General features: G+C 40.2%; 1 protein-coding gene across 1 annotated transcript in view; it reads right to left on the reverse strand.

The window, feature by feature from the left end:
* Window positions 1–16996, reverse strand: part of LOC115113413 (tyrosine-protein phosphatase non-receptor type 13-like) — a 118140-nt gene extending 101144 nt beyond the window's left edge. The window contains 10 exon segments of the mRNA XM_029641011.2: window positions 58–210; window positions 835–973; window positions 1099–1234; window positions 1341–1515; window positions 1673–1744; window positions 13072–13210; window positions 13723–13798; window positions 15402–15491; window positions 16643–16712; window positions 16824–16996. Coding sequence (XP_029496871.2) covers window positions 58–210; window positions 835–973; window positions 1099–1234; window positions 1341–1515; window positions 1673–1744; window positions 13072–13210; window positions 13723–13798; window positions 15402–15491; window positions 16643–16712; window positions 16824–16961 — 1188 coding nt within the window. The 5' untranslated portion in view covers window positions 16962–16996.
* Between the last annotated feature and the right edge of the window lie 2178 nt (window positions 16997–19174).

Below are 19174 nucleotides of genomic sequence, written 5' to 3' on the forward strand. Positions count from 1 at the left end.
TTTCTGCAAATAATAATAGATTTAATACAGTGTTCAACCACTGTTCAATTTTCTTACTTTTAGGAACTCGGTCTCAGCCTCCTCGGGCAGCATCTCGGCATTGTTAGCGTGGAACCGTGACAACTCCTCCTTTAGAGTGGGAAGAGCCATCTTCTCCAGCATTCTCTTAGACACATACTGCTCCGGCTGGTAGTAGTTCCTACCATACAACTGAACAGAGATAACAGGCCTGTCAATGACATATACTGACACTAATGTAGTAGTCTTTACCATACAGATATAACAGGATTGCATTCAATAGGTACCAAACTCAATAAAACTAACTGCAACAGAGAGGGACTACCTTGACTTCATTTTTTTTCTGTTTCAAAATGTTTTGGTTGTGTGTGCCATACTGAACATTACCCAGGTCTGTCAATAAGATACATTGCCATTGATGTTTTACAGGACAGATATAACAGGTCTATCAATGAGATACTACTTCCTCATAAACATACTGCGTTGGCTGGAAGAATGATTAAGAGCCATACAATCTCTCAGGATTTTATGGAGAACCTAATCCATTATGGGGTGGCATGTAGCCTAGTGGTTAGAGCGTTGGGCCAGTAACCGAAAGGTTGCTAGGTTGAATCCCCGAGCTGACAAGGTACAAATCTGTTGTTTTGCCCCTGAACAAATAAGTTATTATCTCACTGTTCCTAGGCTGTCATTGTAAATACGAATTTGTTCTTAACTGACTTGCCTAGTTAAATAAATAAAAAATGTAGATCATTAAAGAAAAGAAAAACACTGAAGAAAAATTCTGTTTCTGAGACAGTGGTTCACTCAATTTACCTCAGACATGTAATCCCCAAACTCTGCCTGAAGAGCAAGAGCCGCCAGGAACATGCACGTCTCCTCATTGCAGTACAACCTGTCCTCTAGGATATCCTTCCGCAGCTGCAAGTAGTATTGGTGACGCGTCAGCCTGTGTCTGGAACACCCAATGTGCAGTTCTTTAAAGAGACAACTAATAACTGCATTTCACTAACAGTTCATGATACCAAAACTAGATACTTTTCAGTAAAATGAAAGATATAAAATAATGATCAGACTCACAATATGAAAGAGATGTCGTCAACGAAAAACTTGACCCGTAGAAAAACAAGAAAAGAAGTCGACACTACTTTTTTCCAACTGTCAGGAGCAACTTTTGAGATTTTAATCTCGTGGTCCAGGAAAAAATATTCATCATCTAAAAGAAAGAATGACATAGTATATGTAGTATGAATATAAATCAATAAATCAACTACAGTATATGTTTATGAGACACATAAGATGGGTTGTTGTCAGTTTCTTACCATCGATGAAGGCCAGTCCGAAGTAGAAGTGCTCTACCAGGTTAGCGTGAGCCACCACCATGTCGAACACGTCTCTCCCTCTGGACTTTTTGTCACATCTGACCAATACAGACTGACCACTGGGCAACACCACACTAACCTCTCTCTGGGACGAACAAGACCTGCCCTTCTTAGACTGGTCGGAAGAAGATGGATTAGGTGGAGGGGGAGAGAAGGAGAGAGAGAGAGAGAGGAGAGAGGATAACCAATCTTTAGTCAACAAAAAATAGACTCAAAACCCAAAAATATAAATCTTCCAAAACAATTCTAGAAAAAAAAGTTAATGTTTTTACCACTATGGATCCGGGAAGCTCCAGACCTACATGGGGTTCGTCAGCCATCCTGATAAACTCAGGACCCAGAGCCTGAAAAGACACAACATGATGTAAACACAGCAATGCAGATACACAATCACATCATGCTAACATCACTACACATGGAAACAATTCATACACCACAATACACACACACACAGGATGCATCAGTCCTGACTATGACCGTCACCATGCTCCAGCAGCACTGCAGTTTCAAGTCAAGACTGATAAACCAGAACTGGGTCGGAGGTGACAGCTACCTCGATCGAACTGGGGCAGTGATGTCACAGGCTACGCTGACTACACCCAGCTTACTGTATCTTCGTTTCATCCCCATACACATTCTAGTTTTCAAAGTACGCTGTGCGTACACATCCTAGTTTTCAAAGACAAATGATTTTCAATGAACATTCATTGAGTAACATACAAATCAATCTAATTATCATATTTGCTTCAGTGTATGAGACTGGGATTATATCTTAAACTGTGAAGGAGCTGTATGCGTCAGAGGAAAAATGTTGAGAGTAAAAAGAAGTATGGAATCTATAGAATGTATGACTCAGAGTCATGCATTCTGTTGCATATTATTAGTGTATTATCACCCCCAGAGCTCAGAAGATAACTCGACGGGGTCTCAGAAGAACATCAACCCACATCACAGGGTGCCATAGATCAGGGATCATCAACCAAATTCAGCAGCGGGCTGATTTTTTCTCAGGTCAGGGGGCCGGAACATAATTACAAATAAATTGTAGACTGCAAATTGTCCACAAAAAGCCCAAACAGATATAATATTTGGGTCCCTCTTTAAATCACATTCAGCTTATAAAGGCTTCATGAAGCCTTCATAATGCCTTCATAAGCACTTTATAAATGTGTTACAAAGCATCTATAAGCGTATGTCATGCTTTATAAAGGGTTCATAAATGTGGCCTAACTGTGTGACATAATCACCAATGTCTAAAGTGACATAACACAGTATGTCGAATATGATTTAAACATATAAAGTCAGTGCTTTATAAAGGGTGACATGTTGTGCTGAAGGATGGCATACGCTCTACAGTGATAACATCTTAGTCACATTATAGCTAATCTCATTCCTAGATACTTCTGCCCAAATGTGCAGAAGGTCTGGTGGACCAACCCATCAAACTTGGGACTTCATTAGTTAGATTTAAAAATAAATATAAAAAAGATAATTTGTGGAAATGGGCAGAGTTTAACAATAATTATGACTTGTTGACTGTGTTATGTGTTCTATCATAAATACCTCTCACACCCTATGGATCATGAGAAAACTTTATAAATAAGCAGAACGTTTAATAACCTATTTATTGACACTTCATGTAGTGTCCTGTAATAATGATGATAATGATGATTGTACATAAAGATACACCAGGCAGGGGTGTTGGGACAGTGTTGGTCTGGTCCACACACAGAACTCCTTGCAGCACCTACAGCGGTAATGATCATCATGTCTCTCGTCGGTGGGTTCACAATTCTCAGGTGAAGAGAGATCCAGCTGCATAATGGGTGAGCTTGAAGATGCTATTACAGAGGAAGTGGAGCTAAAGAGAGAGAGAGAAATACTAGATTCCACTGTAGACATGCAGAGGGGTTGGGTCTGGGAGCTACCTTAACCGCCATAATTGGGTTGGGTTAGTTTCTTTACTGATTAATGCATCATATAAAAGGATAGATGTTGGGGTAATTGTACTCTGGACAATAATCTTGCGGCATTGATGTGAAAGCATATACAGTCATGGCCAAAAGTTTTGAGAATGACACAAATATTCATTTCCACAAAGTTTGCTTTGTAACGGCTTTCTACTGGTGAAGGAGAGTCGGACCAAACTGCAGCGTGTAGATTTCGATCCATGTTTAATAAAACAACTTAACACGAATCAACACACCAACTCAACAAAACAATAAACGAAACGAAAACCGAAAACAGCCTATACATGTGTCTACAAACCTCTAACAAGGACATCAAGACACACAGGACAATCACCCACAATACAACCAAAGAATATGGCTGCCTAAATATGGTTCCCAATCAGAGACAACGGTAAACACCTGCCTCTGATTGAGAACCACTTCAGACAGCCATAGACTCTCCCAGAACACCCCACTAAGCTACAATCCCACTAAGCTACACACCACATACAAAAACCCATGTCACACCCTGGCCTGACCAAAACATAAAGAAAAACACAAAATACTTCGACCAGGGCGTGACATGCTTGCTGCTTCAGTGTCTTACATATTATAGTCAGATGTTACTATGGAATACTGAAGTATAATTACAAGCATTTCATAAGTGTCAAAGGCTTTTCTTGACAATTACATGAAGTTGATACAAAGAGTCAATATTTACGATGTTGACTCTTCTTTTTCAAGACCTCTGCAATCTGCCCTGGCATGCTGTCAATTAACTTCTGGGCCACATGATGACTGATGGCAGCCCATTCTTGCATAATCAATGCTTGGAGTTTGTCAGAATTTGTGGGTTTTTGTTTGTCCACCCGCCTCTCGAGGATTGACCACAAGTTCTCAATGGGTTTAAGGTCTGGGGAGTTTCCTGGCCATGGACCAAATATATCGATGTTTTCTTCCCCAAGCCACTTAGTTATCACTTTTGCCTTATGGCAAGGTGGTCCATCATGCTGGAAAAGGCATTGTTCATCACCAAACTGTTCCTGGATGGTTGGGAGAAGTTGCTCTCGGAGGATGTGTTGGTACCATTCTTTATTCATGGCTGTGTCAAAATTGTGAGTGAGCCCACTCCCTTGGCTGAGAAGCTACACCACACATGAATGGTCTCAGGATGCTTTACTGTTGACATGACACAGGACTGATGGTAGCGCTCACCGGACAAGCTTTTTTCCAGATGCCCCAAACAATCGGAAAGTGGATTCATCAGAGAAAATGACTTTACCCCAGTGCTCAGCAGTCCAATACCTGTACCTTTTGCAGAATATCAGTCTGTCCCTGATGTTTTCCTGGAGAGAAGTGGCTTCTTTGCTGCCCTTCTTGACACCAGGCCATCCTCCAAAAGTCTTTGCCTCACTGTACGTGCAGATGCACTCACACCTGCCTGCTGCCATTCCTGAGCAAGCTCTGTATGGGTGGTGCCCCGATCCCGCAGTTGAATAAACTTTAGGAGACGGTCCTGGCGCTTGCTGGACTTTCTTGGACGCCTGAAGCCTTCTTCACAATAATTGAACCACTCTCCTTGAAGTTCTTGATGATCCGATAAATGGTTGATTTAGGTGCAATCTTACTGCCAGCAATATCCTTGCCTGTGAAGACCTTTTTGTGCAATGCAATGATGACGGCACGTGTTTCCTTGCAGGTAACCATGGTTGACAGAGGAAGAACAATGATTCCAAGCATCACCCTCCTTTGGAAGCTTCTAGTCTGTTATTTGAACTCAATCTGCATGACAGAGTGATCTCCAGCCTTGTCCTCGTCAACACTCACACCTGTGTTAACGTGAGAATCACTGACATGATGTCAGCTGGTCCTTTTGTGGCAGGGCTGAAATGCAGTGGAAATGTTTTTTTTGTGGGATTAAGTTGATTTGCATGGCAAAGAGGGACTTTGCAATTAATTGCAATTCATCTGATCACTCTTCATAACATTCTGGAGTATATGCACATTGCCATCATACAAACTGAGGCAGCAGACTTTGTGACAATTAATATTTGTGTCATTCTCAAAACTTTTGGCCACGACTGTAAATGCTTTCACATCAATGCCTCAAGATTATTGTCCAGAGTACAATTTTTTTGGGCCACGACTGTACAGTGCTGCGCTACCTCAATAGGATGTGGCATTGATTAGAGACACGCACTTGCCTATCATGTGACGTGCCTATCAGGTGGCAATGGAGGAAGATGGAGATGGGAAACAAAGTGAAAATGACATAACTTGGGAACACCTCTCGGAGCCTGTGGCCGGAAAGGGGGCGACTGGGTGAAAGCATGAGGTTCTCTAGGGCATCATGGAGGCATATAGTCAAGCGAAGAGAGAGTGGGAATTTTCATGTTGTCAGACTTGGGTTTTTCTGTGCATATATAATTATGCATATCTTGCCACATTTTTAATACTGTTATGTCTTGTGCTATCACTCTCCTAGGAACCAGGAGAAAGTTGAAATGGAAGAAATCAACAGCTCCAGTGGACAAGTTATTATCAGTGTTCTATGAGAAATGGAAATAACAGTGTGCATGGGGTGACTATGGAACAGAGGCCATAAGTCTCTTGAGTTTATAAACCTCACTGTGAATGTTAATCATGTTTGTTTAATTTAATTTATAAGTAATGTCCAAGTTTATTTTAGTTGAACAGTGGGAAGCTATTGTTCAAGAGGAGGGACTGTTGGGTTCTGATTTAGAGGGTAATTTATCATCTTTACATTATGTCAAGACATGTTATTGTTAGCCATCAGGGATCATATGGGAGGAGGAAAGACGCAGTCTGGTAAGAGTCAACATGACAGCCATGAGTTGGGAAGGAGTGAGCACTTTGGGGCAGAGGTCAGGTCAGATGAAGTGAGGAAGAACAGACATCACTAAGGTTCTGTCTAGCAACAGAGATGCATTGGCTGTTCAGATATATAGGAGGAGACTCAGCATATTAGAAAGGGTTAAATATCAGTGCTTGCGTGAATATGTCTTTTGTCTGTTCAGCTGTTCGATCGTTTCGGCTGAATAAACTTGGTTTAAGCTTTCATAGTGTCAGTTGAGTTTAGACTCTGATATTTAGAACCTAACAGATAATTCATAACACATCCATAAAGACTCTATCGCATGACACTGTACTTAATTTAAACTCAGACTCCTTTGGTTATTCATAACACATATATAAATGTCTTATATCATATGATGCTTTACTTACTATAAAGTCAGACACCTTTGGGCATTCATAACCAATACATAAAGGCTCAATGATGTAAACACTTAGGGAATTATCACTAACAGCTAAAGCAAATAAACATTAAAGACATGTTTAAACCATACATTTCCATTTATTTGTACATTGTTAAAACAATAGAAATCATTTCAAAAAGTTTCAAAAAGTCTGGCAATAAAATTATATTGATCATTACTCAGGGCTGTGAATAGTGTAGCTTGTCCCTGTGCTGGCAGACAAATGGTTCTAGCCTCTCTTCCTGCTGGAGGCACTGCATGTTGGTTCCAACCTTAAAAGTAACAACAAAGTAAGTTAGCAGGTCTATTAGGAAATTCCTTTGTCACACCATCTGGATAAGGGAAATTCTGTGCACCAGAAACTCTAAATGAGAACTCGATTCAATTCGTATTATGTACAGATTCTTTCATGTACAGATCTCATGGCATGACTGAGACATGGCTGTATCTAGGGGGATTTGCATTTAGCTGAGCATTCTAGCTAGCAAAATGTTGGCTAGATAGCAATTGCTGTGAAGTCACTGAAATGGTTTGTAATGTAACTCAGCACTTAACTACTACTACAAGCTAATTTAAATTACAATAAAGGTTAACTTACCTGTTTTTCGCTGTCCAGTGGCAGTACACGTGGGGCCTTTGATTTGTGAACTCCTCACATGATCAGCGACTCATCAGCAACACTAAAAAAGTGCTTCCAGGTCACAAAATTTCAGAACTTTTTCTAAATAAACGTTCCACACGTTATAGTACAAACGTGTCAATAACCATTCAGCTAAGAGGTTGGGTAGATGCTATTGATATTTTATGTTGACCTGCAGACAGCAGACAGACTGAAGTCCTGAAGTTATGTTTGAGCTGGCTGGATAACAGATCCTTCACCACTACTAATATTCAACTTCGACTTGAATAATGTCTCTTCAGCACGACTAGCTAGAAATATCTAGCTAGCTTGCTGCCCATTGCAAACAGGTTGCACAGCTAGCTAGCATTACAGATCGACAAATAAGTCTGTAACGTGTTATGCAGGCTAGATATGTATATGCGGTGTCATTTCATTGGGCTCTGAATAATACGGTGTTGCTGGCCTTTTACTTCACCCAGTCCATTGGTGGCCAAATCACATCATGTGTGCTTACTGCACAACAGAAAACCCGCAAATGTTGTGGAAAATGTTTTATCAAATACTTCTCAGATACCGGAGTTTGTAAATTCAATTAGACTTTTATTACAAAAGTAACAGAAGCCGAGCAGTTCCATGGAAGAACTGAATCTGCATTCTTAGTGCTAGGTTTTTATACAGTCTTACCCTTACATAACGTCATCACCCCATTTTACGAATATTGTTTTGTTACATAATTTCCATTATCTTATTGGCTCAGATATTGGGGCATAGATTCTATTGGTGGCATGACATGCTAATGTTCCTGTCCAAAGGACTTCACATGTTCAGACCTGTTTTGTCTATATATGATTAACCCATGTGCGTGTCCAGTAGCCTTCACAAGATCAGACATGGCCCAGACCAGACACATCCTGTTGGTTTACCTTGCTTAGTCCACACAGATTCTGTTTACGTTCTGTTTTTACATGTCCAATGATCAATTTGATATTGATCCAGCTTTGTACACTCACATGGGCTTCAGCCTTCATTCTGCTTACACATGCCACATTTTTTAAACTCTTTATAAAGCATAACACATAGTTGTAGATGATTTGTAACACATTTATGTTGTGTTTATGAAGGATTTATGGAGGCTTTATGAAGCCTTTATCAGCTGCACATCATTTAAAGCAATATTTGACTAAAACATAATCATGTGAAACCTTGCTTACATACAATACCAGTTAAAAGTGTCGACACACCTACTCATTCAAGGGTTTTTCTTTATTTATTTATTTTTTTACTATTTTCTACATTGTAGAATAATAGTGAAGACATCAAAACTATGAAATAACACATATGGAATCATGTTATAACCAAAAAAGTGTTAAACTAATCTAAATATATTTTATATTTGAGAATTTTCAAAGTAGCCACCCTTGGTGACAGCTTTGCACTGTCAAAGGTACCCTTTGCCTTGATGACAGCTTTGCACACACCTGGAATGCATTTCAATTAACAGGTGTGCCTTCTTAAAAGTTAATTTGTGGAATTTCTTTCATGTGTTTGAGCCAATCAGTTACATTGTGATAAGGTAGGGGTGGTATACAGAAGATAGCCCTATGTGGTAAAAGACCAAGTCCATATTATGGCAAGAACAGCTCAAATAAGCAAAGAGAAACGACAGTCCATCATTACTTTAAGACATGAAGGTCAGTCAATATGGAACATTTCAAGAACTTTCTTCAAGTGCAGTTGCAAAAACCATCAAGCGCTATGATGAAACTGTCTGTCATGAGGACCGTCACAGGAAAGGAAGACCCAGAGTTACCTCTGCTGCAGAGGATAAGTTCATTGGAGTTAACTGCACCTCAGATTGCTGCAAAAATAAATGCTTCAGAGTTCAAGTAACAGACACATCTCAACGTCAACTGTTCAGAGGAGACTGCGTGAATCAGGCATTCATGGTTGAATTTCTGCAAAGCAACCACTACTAAAGGACACCAATAATAAGAAAAGACTTGCTTGGTCCAAGAAACACGAGCAATGGACATTAGACTGGTGGAAATCCGTCCTTTGGTCTGATGAGTCTAAATTTGAGGTTTTTGTTTCCAACCGCCATGTCTTTGTGAGAAGCAGAGTAGGTGAACAGATGATCTCCACATGTGTGGTTCCTACCGTGAAGCATGGAGGAGGAGGTGCGATGGTGTGGGGGTGCTTTGCTGGTGACACTGACAGTAATTTATTTAGAATTCAAGGCACACTTAACCAGCATGGCTACCACAGCATTCTGTAGCGATACACCATCCCATCTGGTTTGCACTTAGTGGGACTATCAATTGTTTTACAATAGGACAATGACCTAAAATACACTTCCAGGCTGTGTAAGGGCTATTTGATCAAGAAGGAGAGTGATGGAGTGCTGCATCAGATGACCTGACCTGGCCTCCACAATCACCCAACCTCAACCCAATTGAGATGGTTTGGGATGAGTTGGACTGCAGTGAAGGAAAGGCAGCCAACAAGTGCTCAGTGTCATGATGTGCACTTTGGGGGAGGATCATATGCGCCACCCCCTTTCCCCTCTCTCTCTCTATCCACAGTTTTATGACAGTCATAAATACCTGCAGGAAAACTGTCTCTCCCACTCTCAGAAATTGAAGTTAAATCCCTTTGTTACCACAGAGAGAGACATTGCAGTACGGTAACATCAAAAGGTTGAATAATTAAACAGTATTTCTGTAATCCAAACATTTGGAGTGGTCCGTGGTTACTCGCAGACCAATTATGTCAGATCAGTTGTATCTGGGGATCACATGAAGGTCAGCATAACAACATAACTGTATATCTGAATGTATATATTTCCCAGTTTTCAGCGTCATATCCAAATGTGGGAGATCATATACGATTAAATATTAAACTATTTGTGAGAAGGTGTAATGTAATGTTAGCCTTCTAAACAAGATAATTGTTTTTCATATGAAGTCTTAACCAGTTGACATCCACCTCCACATCCACCTTATCCAAATACATTTAAACTCAGTTTTTCACAATTGCTGACATTTAATCCTAGTAAAAATTCCCTGTTTTAGGTCAGTTAGGATCACCACTTTGTTTTAAGAATGTGAAATGTCAGAATAATAGTAGGAAGAATGATTTATTTAATATTTTATTTCTTTCATCACATTCCCAAATGGGTCAGAAGTTTACATACACTCAATTAGTATTTGGTGGTATTGCCTTTAAATTGTTTAACTTGGGTCAAACGTTTCGGGTAGCCTTCCACAAGTTGGGCGACTTTTGGCCCATTCCTCCTGACAGAGTTGGTGTAACTGAGTCAGGTTTGAAGGCCTCCTTGCTCGCACACGCTTTTTCAGTTCTGCCCACACATTTTATACAAGATTGAGGTTAGGGCTTTGTGATGGCCACTCCAATACCTTGACTTTGTTGTCCTTAAACCATTTTGCCTCAACTTTGGAAGTATGCTTGGGGTCATTGTCCAATTGGAAGACCCATTTGCAACCAAGCTTTAACTTCCAGACTGATGTCTTGAGATGTTGTTTCAATATATCCACATAATTTTCCTCCCTCATAATGCCATCTATTTTGTGAAGTGCACCAGTCCCTCCTGCAGCAAAGCACCCCCACAACATGATGCTGCCAACCCCATGCAAGCTTCCCCCTTTTTCCTCCAAACATAACGATGGTCATTATGGCCAAACAGTTCTGTTTTTGTTTCATCAGACCAGAGGACATTTATCCAAAAAGTACAATCTTTGTCCCCATATACAGTTGCAAACCGAAGTCTGGCTTTTTTTTCTTTTTGTTACAGTTTTGGAGCAGTGGCTTCTTCCTTGCTGAGTGACCTTTCAGGTTATGTCGATATAGGACTCGTTTTACTGTGGATATAGACACTTTGTACCTATTTCCTACCGGATCTTCACAAGGTCCTTTGCTGTTGTTCTGGGATTGATTTGCACTTTTCACACCAAATAACGTTCATCTCTAGGAGACAGAATGTGTCTCCTTCCTGAGCGGTATGACGGCTGCATCCTCCCATGGTGTTTATACTTGGCTACTATTGTTTGTACAGATGAACGTGGTACCTTCAGGCATTTAGAAATTGCCCCCAAGGATGAACCAGACTTGTGGAGGTCTACCATTTTTTCTGAGGCCTTGGCTGATTTCTTTTGATTTTCCCATGATGTCAAGCAAAGAGACACTGAGTTTGAAGGTAGGCCTTGAAATACATCCACAGGTACACCTCCAATTGACTCAAATGATGTCAATTAGCATTTCAGAAGCTTCTAAAGCCATAACATAATTTTCTGCAATTTTCCAAGCTGTTTAAAGGCACAGTCAACTTAGTGTATGTAATTTTCTGACCCACTGCAATTTTGATACAGTGAATTATGAGTGAAATAATCTGTCTGTTAACAATTGTTGGAAAAATTACTTGTGTCATGCACAAAGTAGATGTCCTAACAGACTTGCCAAAACTATAGTTTGTTAACAAGAAATTTGTGGAGTGGTTGAAAAATGAGTTTTTATGACTCTAACCTAAGTGTATGTAAACTTCTGACTTCAACTGTATAACTGCAAAGAATCTGGGGGACAAACCAGAGACTTTCTGTCGACTGACTCTCCAGCAGACGGACCGGCGATTTCAACAGAGAGACAACAAAGGCATACAATCGTAAATATGTAAATGGAAAATAATTTGGAATTAGTGGCATTTCCATGAGCATAGTTATCAGCTATGTGTACGATAGTAGAGTCCTTTGTCTTTTCACCCACTCTTTCTTACATGCCCCTCCCTTTTCATTTGGTTTAACAAGCCGTCATATCGGTTTAGTCTACTGGGGATCTTTCATTGTATCATGTTAGTAACCAATGTATAACCTAGCCTGTGTGATTATTTAGTTAGTTAGTAATAAATAGTTAAGCCAATTGGTATACCGCTGATTCATCACTTATGCTAGATTTCCAAGAGTTTGCAACATTCCGAATATGACTGATGAGGTAATAATACATTAATAAGTGACTGTTATTGATAAGATATGAAAATATCTGAAGAGAGCTCAATTCGGGAAATAGTAACTCTTTAAACAACATAGACATAGAGAATTGATTTGATAATATAAAAGTCTTCACCTTAACGATAGTCCAAGACACGACATCAGCATATGTGAGAACTCCTTCAAGACTGTTGGAAAAACATTCCAGGTGAAGCTGGTTGAGAGAATTCCCAGTGTGGGCAAAGCTGTCATCAAGGCAAAAGGTGTCTACTTTGAAAAATCTAAAATATGAAAAATATTTTGATTTGTTTAACACTTTTTTGGTTACTATATGTGTTATTTAATAGTTTTGATATATTTACTTTTATTCTACAATGTAGAAAATAGTGAAAATAAAGAAAAACCCTTGAATGAGTAGTTGTGTCCAAACTTTTGACTGGTACTGTATGTATACTATCACATCTCTTTGTTATGATTGGGAATACTTTGGAACAGATTTCCAAATGAAGATCACTTGGAGCTGATTTGCTGTTTTTTTACAGTCTTTAATGGCAAATAATTAAACCTGGGGGGGCAAATAAAATCCCCTGTGGGTCAAATTCAGCCTGCTGGCCGCCAGTTGAGGAACCCTGCCACACTCCATGTGTAACTCTGTGTTGTCTGTTCACACTGCTATGCTTTATCTTGGCCAGGTCGCAGTTGCAAATGAGAACTTGTTCTCAACTAGCCTACCTGGTTAAATAAAGGTGAAATAAAAAAAATAAAAAATAGACGGATGGATGGATGTATGGACAGATGGATGGAGTGACAGACAGACAGATTTACCTTGACTTTCCTCTCGGTGAGGCTGGCTGAGGAGTCACTGAAGATGATGAAGGGGCTGTGGGGTTGGGGTGCACCCTTTGAGGGGGCACCAATGTAGGGGCTACTGCTACTTTCCATGTGTCTGAGATCTTGTGGCAGTCTGGAGGGACAGTGGAGAAAGAGAGTCAGAGAGAGAAGAGAGTCAGAAAGAGAGATTCAAAGAGAGAGAGAGAGAGAGAAGAGAGAGAGAGAGCGAGAGAACATTCAGAAGGGGAAAGGGGAGGGGAGAAAGGGAGATGAGCGACAGACACTCAAGTTAATAAAGACGACAGGTAGTGAGAGACAGATATAGAAAGTTCAGAAAAAGTGCTTCAACCGTAAGCCTCAATCCAAAAAAATCTAAACACTTGTCCACATTTTCCAATACTTTCACAACATTAGTTGCTCATTATCAAGTTGATTGTAATCAACATAAAATTATTGATTTAAAATGATTTATTTATGTCCATTATTGTATAGGACACAGAGGTCACACACAGGTCAGTCCCACAGTTGTGTGTGTGTCTGTGTAAATGTGTGTGTGTGTGTGTGTGTGTGTGTGTGTGTGTGTGTGTGTGTGTGTGTGTGTGTGTGTGTGTGTGTGTGTTTATCTGCTTTGATAGGCGTGTATACCTGTCTATGTTAGGTGGGTATGCAGGGGTGGGAGAACTTCTGGGTTTCTGTCTCCAGGGTTTGTGAAGTAAACTCTCTGTAACACAAACACCAAATGACACTGATAAAACACATACTTAAGGAATAGATAGGCCTAATACAAACATTTGAATATTAACATTAAATATTATAAACATATATCACACATTATACTGTTGAATCTATTTCAATAAAAAGTATACACATATCACTCATTTACTAAAAAAAGGAAGGTTTCCCTTTGGACACATTTCAGCAGCTTCCATGGTCAACTGCAATATTATCTCACTAACTGTACTGAGCAAATTAACCGTTAGGAGTGCCTAATCTAGACCATCTACAACATTCTTCAAAAACAGGTGAAACATAGAAATCTAATTTGTTGTACAGTAATAACAAATATACAGTTTTAAAAACACTGAGCTCTGTCTAGCTACCCCTTTGCACATCCAAAATGTATACACACAATGTACAGTGCATTCATTAAGTATTCAGACCCCTTGACTTTTTCCACATTTTGTTACGTTACAGCCTTATTCTAAAATGGAGTAGATTGATTTTTTCCCTCATCATTCTACACACAATACACCATAACGACCAAGCAAAAACTGTTTTTTAGAAATGTTTTCAAATTTATTACAAATGAAAATCGGGAATATCACATTTACATAAGTATTCAGACTCTTTACTTAGTACTTTTGTCACATTCTGACCATAGTTCTTTTGTGTTTTCCTTGTTTTAGTGTTGGTCAGGACGTGAGCTGGGTGGGCATTCTATGTTGTGTGTCTGGTTTGTCTATTTCTATGTTTGGCCTGATATGGTTCTCAATCAGAGGCAGGTGTTAGTCATTGTCTCTGATTGGGAACCATATTTAGGTAGCCTGTTTTGTGTTGGGTTTTGTGGGTGGTTGTTTCCTGTCTTTGTGTTTTCTGCACCAGATAGGGCTGTTTCGGTTTTCACGTTTATTGTTTTGTATCCTGTTCATGTTTGAGTTACCTTATTAAATTACCATGAACTATAACCACGCTGCGTTTTGGTCCGCCTCTCCTTCCCAGGAAGAAAGCCGTTACAACTTTGTTGAAGCACCATTGGCAGCGATTACAACCTCAAGTCTTCTTCGATATGACTCTACAAGCTTGGCACACCTGTATTTGGGGAGTTCCTCCCATTCTTCTCTGCAGATCCTCTCAAGCTCTGACATGGGACCTTATATAGACAGGTGTGCGCCTTTCCAAATCATGTCCAATACATTGAATCTACCACAGGTAGATCCAATCAAGTTGTAGAAACATCTCAAGGATGATCAATGGAAACAGGATGTACCAAGCTCAATTTCGAGTCTCATAGCAAAGAGTCTGAATACTTATGTAAGGAAGCTATTTCGGTTTCTCATTTTTAATACATTTGCAAAAATGTCGAAAAACCTGTCGCTTTGTCATTATGGGGTATTGTGTGTAAATAATTTAATCAATCTTAGAATAAGGCTGTAACGTAACAAAATGTGGAAAAAGTAATTTCCCGAATGGACTGTACATCAGTAATTTTTTTCAGGAGTCACTAAATGAGAGAAAACAATTGTCCAATAAGAACACTAATTATCCTATTCAAAACACTTTCTATCATTTGTTCCTACCAAAGCATTCTAACCCATGCATTTTACCTGACTTGGTGCCAGAGTTGTTAGAGTACTGTCTGCTCCCTGCTCCAGCCGCACAGCCCTCACTGTAGTCAGGACACCGATCATGCTTACCTGGTAAAACACCAGGTAAAATACCAGGTAGAACAACAGGGGAAATACCAGGTAAAACAACACGTAAAACCAGGGGTGTAATCATTAGTGAACATCGTAGCAAAACATAAGAATATGTTTTGCAGAAGGAAATGGAAACAAGTTTTCTTCCCTTTAGTGCTTTGTGAATACAACCCAGGTAAACAACCAGGTGACTAATGGCTTTACCTGGTTTAAAGGTTCAAATCAATGTTCCACGTTCCATAAATCCCATAGAATTTCCATAGCACAGTGTTGTTGTTTTTTCAGTTGAAAAACGCAAATCTTACCCAGCTTCGTTAGCTGTCTATGTCTTTGTTTGTGGCGTTAAAGCCAGTTAGTCCATAGATGCCAAAATAGTATGGTCCGCGATCAAAGAGTTTACAGTTTATTTTCTTTATTGCTTCTAACACAAAGTTCCAGAAATAGGGGTAAGTATGGCTGCCTGTCCGTTTGACCTGGGTAACTACTCCATCTTCGAGTTTGTAAGTGTGTGTTTGTGTGTGTGCGTCTACTCTGCATCCGTAGATTACTAGTTATCACTGTAGGTCCTAATCCTTGCTGTGCCTCAAGGTTAAACTCTTAATCCTTTTTTACCAAAGTCTTACCGCAGGAACAATTTAGGTGGTCTACGTCTTTGTGTTGTCAGTAACGCTAAAAGGTAAAAATGACCTATTTACGTTTACACGCGACATACAACAACCTAATCCAAACTATTAAATGCGATTAAAGGTAGACTCAGTAAATAGAAGTCAAATCACATTATGAAGATAATATAGTGGCAGTCAGGGGGATTAGAATTTTGTTTTTGTTTACGACTCTATTTATCCCTATTACCCACTATTATCACTCTGTTATCATGGAAACAAGAGCTGACAGAGGATGTGGTGTACGATGATGTCATGTTGCTGTTTGTCAGGGTAGTAGTTCAAATCTAGAGCTAAGAGCCTCTAACAGTGATAGGGGACCTGGACACTCTGACCTGTCCCAGTTTACTAGTACTACAACCGGATTAGTTTATTGTAAGGTCTGGAGATTAGGTGCCAATGAAAGATCTGGACATATTGTCATAAAAAGCTAATCAGACAAGATCCCAGACAGGGCTATAGAGATCGTTTAGAAGCGGTCCTTACCGTTAACCCTTTCTCTGATCATCTGACTCCTCCCACACAGTGGAACAAAGGGCTCAGACACATGGTCCACCTGAGAGAAAAGCATTCTACTGATTAGATTGCGGCATTACAGAGAGACAGACACACACATACACATAGATAGACTCCCCCCCCCCCCCCATCCCCCCCGACACACACTCACAGCTTCGTGAAAGACATCCTCCACCAGCTGTCGTATTACTCTGTTGGGCGGAGGCAGGAGAGAGGCTTTGTGCTGAGACTCACAGGACTCCAGGATACTGTTCAGATTGACCCTGCGGTGGGCCAGGTCCTCGCACATACTCACTAGCAGGCCGTTCAGGTGGTCACTCAACTGGACCGGCTAAGAGACAGGAAGAGAGACGATAGACGAGGTATCAATATCTCTCCAGGTACTAATACCCATACGGGAATAGAGAGAATAAGAGAAGTGTAGTGGTGTGCCCGAAACCACTGGAAGAACATGCTTGAGAGAAAGACTTGAGAGACTAACTTTGTTGTGTACAAGTTTAATGCTACTCTGATTTTAAATAAATTAACGTTGAGGGCCATAGTAATGTCAGAGAGCCACATTTGGTATCACTGCTCTGATAAGTCTTATAAGTCTATACGTGTTGTTTGAAAAGAAAATGGCCTCACCTGATTCTGAGGTAGATGATAATTGACAGACCAGTAGAGAGTCCTACCCAGTGAATACACCAGCATCTGGCAGAAGACAGACAGATTAGAGCATGACACTTAATATGAGTCAGACATGAAATCCTTCTGAAAACACCCCTGTTTGCCAAAACAATTCACCTCAACAGCGCAGATGGTGTATCCTGGTGTATTGTGTTTGGTTTACACAGGCAAAGCAGTGTCTACACAAGGGCAGCACTTAAAAACGTTTTTCCGTACCACTAGATGGGGTTATGTGCGAGTTATTACTTGAGGCTCACTGCTGTAAGTGCTTCCATCTACTGTATCAGGAGTACACACACACACACACACACACACACACACACACACACACACACACACACACACACACACACACACACACACACACACACACACACACACACACAGTATGTTAGTGCTGCCCCCTTGTGTATTAGCTTCAGTACAAGGACTTAGCTCGCTGCAGCAGTGTTTGTGCTGATAGTGCCATTAATGCTTTTAGTTAGTGGTGCTGGCCCGAGGCCATGTGAGGGATGGATTACATCATACTGTAAATCCTCTCTCTCTCTGAGGTGAACCATGAAAAACCACATTCACACCTCTCTAACGGTCAACAGCAGAACTGTTACTAATGTCAACATCAGAAACCACATTGTGATAGACGCTAATCTAATGTTAGGTTTACATTTATGCCCCCTGATATATAAGGATAGGATTTGGGAGGGTTAGCTGATTCTAGATCTGTGCCTACGGGAAACGTGTGTTGGGACTTGTGTCCTGTGTGTGCTACCTTCTCCATAACATCTTTGGTTGAGGAAGCACAGCCTCGCAGCATCTCTGGCGCAGTAAAGTTGCACGCCTCGTCTGATAGGGCACAGTTCTTAAACGCCAGTGTGCCGGTGCCCGAGAGCAGCAGGGAGGAGGGGCTTATGATGCTACACATACTGTTATGTCCTGAGAAGGGAACAGAAATAAAGATACTGGAAATGACATGCAATACCTGATCAATGTCTCTAAATCATATTTCTCCACAAATCCATATCCCCTTAGTTAGCATGTGGTCAGTATGTAATATTAAGCTGTACAACTGAAGTAGTATTTAGTATGCGGTAGTTACGACATTATTATTAGTAGCTGTATAGAACAGTATTGTAGTGGGTACCCTTACATAAAAGACAGATGAATTTCACATGTGATCCACTGGCAAAGCAAATAATATTGCAAAGCGGGGGGGCTCACAAGCTTTGAGGGCCCCCAAACCCAGGGGTCAGGCCCCCAGACAGCTATGCTATGGCTATGCTATCTGGGGGGTCTGACTTCTGGGGGTTGGGGGCCCTCAAAGCTCATTAGCAAATTTACTGGAATTTACTGGAATTAGCTTTAAAACTGCAACATTTTCTCTCAGGCTCATGGTAAAATGTGTAGAATAGCAGGAAATTAGCAAAGGGATTCTTGAAAGTCAGGACAATCCTTGTCCGGCAGTGAAACTTTATTTTGATGTAAAGAAAATGATTTTGTTACATTATTTGAGCTAAAAATTTACATTTAGGGGGAAAAAGTGAAAAGAGTAGTTTTTTTCACAATCATTTCAATATCAATAATTTCCATGCCTGCTCAATGCCTGGAAATGCCCTTGTCCGGAGAAAAGGATCTCAATTTCAACCTCTCACAAAAATGGTTTAATGTAAAAAAAATAACTGGCAGAAATTGATATTAGCTGAAAAATTGTCTTATGGAGTTTATTGCAATAGCCCTATGTGACTTTAAAAATCTTTCATGTCAAAACTTACATTCCCAAAAGAGAGTTGGTTTACTCAGTCAGATTTGCCTAAAATCCTAAATTAATCAGGAATG

The sequence above is a fragment of the Oncorhynchus nerka genome, linkage group LG28 (assembly GCF_034236695.1).
Source record: "Oncorhynchus nerka isolate Pitt River linkage group LG28, Oner_Uvic_2.0, whole genome shotgun sequence".
NCBI lineage: Eukaryota > Metazoa > Chordata > Actinopteri > Salmoniformes > Salmonidae > Oncorhynchus > Oncorhynchus nerka.